Source organism: Suncus etruscus, chromosome X, assembly GCF_024139225.1.
Source record: "Suncus etruscus isolate mSunEtr1 chromosome X, mSunEtr1.pri.cur, whole genome shotgun sequence".
In the NCBI taxonomy this organism is placed as follows: domain Eukaryota; kingdom Metazoa; phylum Chordata; class Mammalia; order Eulipotyphla; family Soricidae; genus Suncus; species Suncus etruscus.
In genome coordinates, this window is record NC_064868.1 from 63,666,578 (window position 1) to 63,670,381 (window position 3,804).

Below are 3,804 nucleotides of genomic sequence, written 5' to 3' on the forward strand. Positions count from 1 at the left end.
AAACTTTCAGTATAATCCTAAATTTGTTTCAAAAGTTACAAATAAGCAAACACCACAAAACATAAAATTGTATTTAAAAGAGTTTTTGTGTACTTAATACATATGTCATATTCAAGCTATGTATCTAAAAGTAAAAAGTAAAGAAAAGTATACAAATGTACTCAATTTTACACAGCTTAAAATTTTCTTAAATTAAAAAAAATTAAAAAGAATTTTTCTTAAATTGAGAACATGGCCAGGGATATAAACAATCTCCTACACAGAGGATGGGTATAAAACATTTATGGAAGAACCATATGGCAACAGACTGACAAGGTATATAAGGCATTTAAATAACTTCACATATCAGCAAATATTAAAGTAAAAAAGTGATTGCCACAGAGTTTATTGTACTAAAGAAAAAATTGATTAAAACATATCAAAACACTGAGGTTTAGAAATTGATCATTAGTAAAATAAAAAAGAAGCAAAATTAAATAATTTGGAAACACTACAATTTCAGGAAAGGATCACATTAAAACAATACATCATACATTTGAAAGCATATTTATTTATGCACATGTCTCATGTTTCAATTTTTGTGTCATGTCAAATTAAATTAGAAGTGATTTTGATTTCTTTTTAACTAAAAGTGTAGCTATATTGATAGTATATAATTTTCTCAAAAAAAAAAAAACAGAAAAATTCCTTGTGGTTTCCCTCATAATATACTGAAAGTGTATATTAATTATTATAATAGTAATGCAGAAAATTCCTCAGATTTTCTGGGTGGCACAAAATACTTATCTATTTGATGAGGGGAATAAAGGCTACCTATAAAAATAGCCATTCATTTATAAGCTAAGACAATAAAAATAAGACATTACTTATATTTGGAAAATTCAATTGTTCCTTTAGCAAGTGTCTTCAAGAAAAACTGTTAAAGTGAATAAGGTTTGTGCACTATAATATTATTAGCAGCAGCATAGGGTTTGACTACAAAAAACAATAAAACGTTTAGAATGTATTAAAAACAAATTATATCTATATATATTTAAATACAGATATAGATGTATATATATATTTATCCATCTCATCTATAGAAACACTAAACAGCCATATAAAAAAGTTTTATAAGAAAATTTAATGACGGGAAATTCAAGAATTACCTATCTATACATCTGTATCTATAACATTACATATTCATATCTAAAAAAAGAAATTGTTCAAATGGTTTATACATTAAAATTCATACATCCCTCAAATAAACCAGTGCAAAGAGCATATGTAAAGTACTTAGAGAATGCAGAGGTGATTATTAGAATTCATTATTAGCAGCATTAATATGTTTGTGTTCAGTTGTCTGCTTTGTGATAATTTTCTGAATGAAGCTGAAATAATTTTTGACAGTGATGGGGGGCAGGGGCTGGAGCTAGGAAGAGAGCACAGGGGAAGGTGAAAAACAATATTTACATCCAGCAAAACAAATAAGGACAGAAAAAGTCACTTGCAGCCCTTCAAGCTGGCCAGAACACACACACACACACACACACACTCTCTCTCTCTCTCTCTCTCTCTCTCTCTCTCTCTCTCTCTCTCTCTCTCTCTCTCTCTCACTCACTCACTCAGGAGTGTGCACACACACATCAAATACAGTGACAAGGATATTATATAGGAGAAATGGGCATACCCTTTGACTAGCGACACTTACTGGCATGAAAGCAAATCAGTACAATGCTTAGGATGAGGGTCATTGGCAATACTTAGGACATGTCTTTAAATGCCCATATGTGGACCCTGTTTAAGTTCACAATTAAAGAGACCATCCAGTATGCTAGCAAAGATTTGGCTTGACAACAAAGGTTTCACTCCTCAAGAGTATGGCATATTGGGTTTTGAAGAGAGGCAAAGAACTAGGCACCGCCTGAATGTCCGGCAACATGGGAATGCTCACAGAAATGTTGAAATGCTCCGTAGCTACACTCTGCAGGCACCGAAGATGACTTTTAAAGCCTGTTGAATAACAAGGAAAGCTCAACGGGCCTGCTTCTGTTTGGTTTAGTTTCTATAAAAGCAGTTTCAGAAACACCATATACGCAAACCACTCTATAACAGTGTGTTATAAAGGGAGGAAGGTGGAGTGGGGGCGAAAGAGGGAGGGAGAGAGGGAAGGAAGGAGAGGAGAGAGCCAGGAAATACAACACACCCCAAAGGTAAAAGTGGTTGTCTCTGAGTAGTAGGGTCATTTGGAGGCAATTCTTCCCCTTGCTTCCCTTCATCTGACTTCTCCTTTATGATGTTCCTACCAAACAAGAAGAGGAGAAGAAAGTGCTCCTTAAACCCAACTAAGAGAAAGAGGAGAAGAGGCAGTTTTTAACCTATAGAGAGTCACAGATTAGCAAGATTCTTCTAGATGCCCTTGATGGAAGTCTGGTGCGGTGGGTGGAAAGTGGGGGAAAGAGTAAAAAGGACAAAGACAAGAGGAGGAGGAGGAGGAGGAGGAGGAGGAGGAGGAGGAGGAGGCAGTGAAACAAGAGGTGAAGGAGAGACAGGAGAGGCGGGGAGGGGGGCAAGGAGGAGGTCGAGGCAGTGAACAACAAGAGGGGAGAGAGAAAGTGATGTGGGGCAGAGACAGAGAGAGCGAAGAGACCGAGAGGTGAACTCCCAATAGAATACACTGCTGGTGGGTTTGAAGAAACCAAGTGGGGCGGGGAGGGGTTGTAAACCGGGTGAGAGTCAAGCTCTGGCTCAGCTGGCTGGCTCTCCTGGACGCCTTCATCGCAAGGTGGCCCCATCATCGGTGTCTTCCTCGAAATCCTTGACGTTGGCACTGGTTGACTGCCTGGCCCAGGCTCCCCTTTCAGCCTCCCGTTCTTTATGCGACTTGAATCTCCCCACGAAAATTTTGCGGTAGTTGAGGAACATGCCATTCATCGCGTCAATGGCCCGCTCGGCGGACTCCTGCTTCTGGAAGTGCACGAACCCATAGCCCTTGGGCCCCTTTTCATCACAGGCCACTTTACAGGAGAGGATGTTGCCAAAAGCTGAGAAGATATTGTAAAGAGCCTTGTTGTCGATGGTCTTGCCCAGGTTCTTGATGAAGACGTTGCCTACCCCGCTCTTGCGGAGCGAGGGGTCTCGCTGGGACCACATGATACGCACCGGCCTGCCCTTGATGATATCGAAGTTGAGGGTCTCCAGGGCCCGCTTGGCGTCCACCGGTTGCTGGTAGTTGACATAGGCATAGCCTAGGGAGCGGCGGGTGATCTTGTCCCTGCAGATGCGGATGGATAGGATGGGCCCGGCGGGGCTGAACTTCTCATACAGCATTGCTTCTGTCACCTCGGGATGCAGGTCACCCACGTACAGCGAGGCCATGGGATAGTCTGGGTTCCCCTCGGAGCCCCCGCGAGGCTCTGCATCGGCCTCAGTGGCCGCCGCCACCTCCGCGTCGGAACCCGCACCTGTCTCCTCCAAGGGGGCAGCCGCAGTCTCTGCGGCGGCGCTCGCTTCGGCTGCGCTGCCCCCCACCACCGCCACAGCGCCGGTCTCCCCGGGGGGCTCTGCCTCCTTTCCCGCCAGGGCGGCCGCTGCCTCCCCCAGGGTGGCCTCCACCACCGCCGCTTCTGCCGAAGCCGAGGCCTCCACTTCAGCCTCCACTTCGGCTTCCGTCTCGGCCACCGAGGCCTCCGCCACCGCCTCTGCCACAGTCGCCGCTGCAGCCTCTGCCGCCGCCGCCGCCGCCGCCGCCACCGCCGCCGCCAGGGTCGCCGCTGCCGTGGCCACGGTCGCCAACGCCGCCGGGCCGCTGCCGCGACCTCCCTT

General features: G+C 44.6%; 1 protein-coding gene across 1 annotated transcript; it reads right to left on the minus strand.

Moving 5' to 3' along the window:
• Positions 1–2,496: 2,496 nt before the first annotated feature.
• LOC125999281 (polyadenylate-binding protein 1-like 2) lies at positions 2,497–3,432 on the minus strand. The gene has a single exon (XM_049767358.1). It carries the CDS (start codon positions 3,355–3,357, stop codon positions 2,755–2,757), a length of 603 nt encoding a protein of 200 aa, XP_049623315.1. The 5' UTR covers positions 3,358–3,432; the 3' UTR covers positions 2,497–2,754.
• Between the last annotated feature and the right edge of the window lie 372 nt (positions 3,433–3,804).

What these genes read in the sequence shown, in the direction of transcription:
- LOC125999281 (XM_049767358.1), bottom strand. Translation starts at nt 3,357, where the DNA reads ATGGCCTCGCTGTACGTGGGTGACCTGCATCCCGAGGTGACAGAAGCA.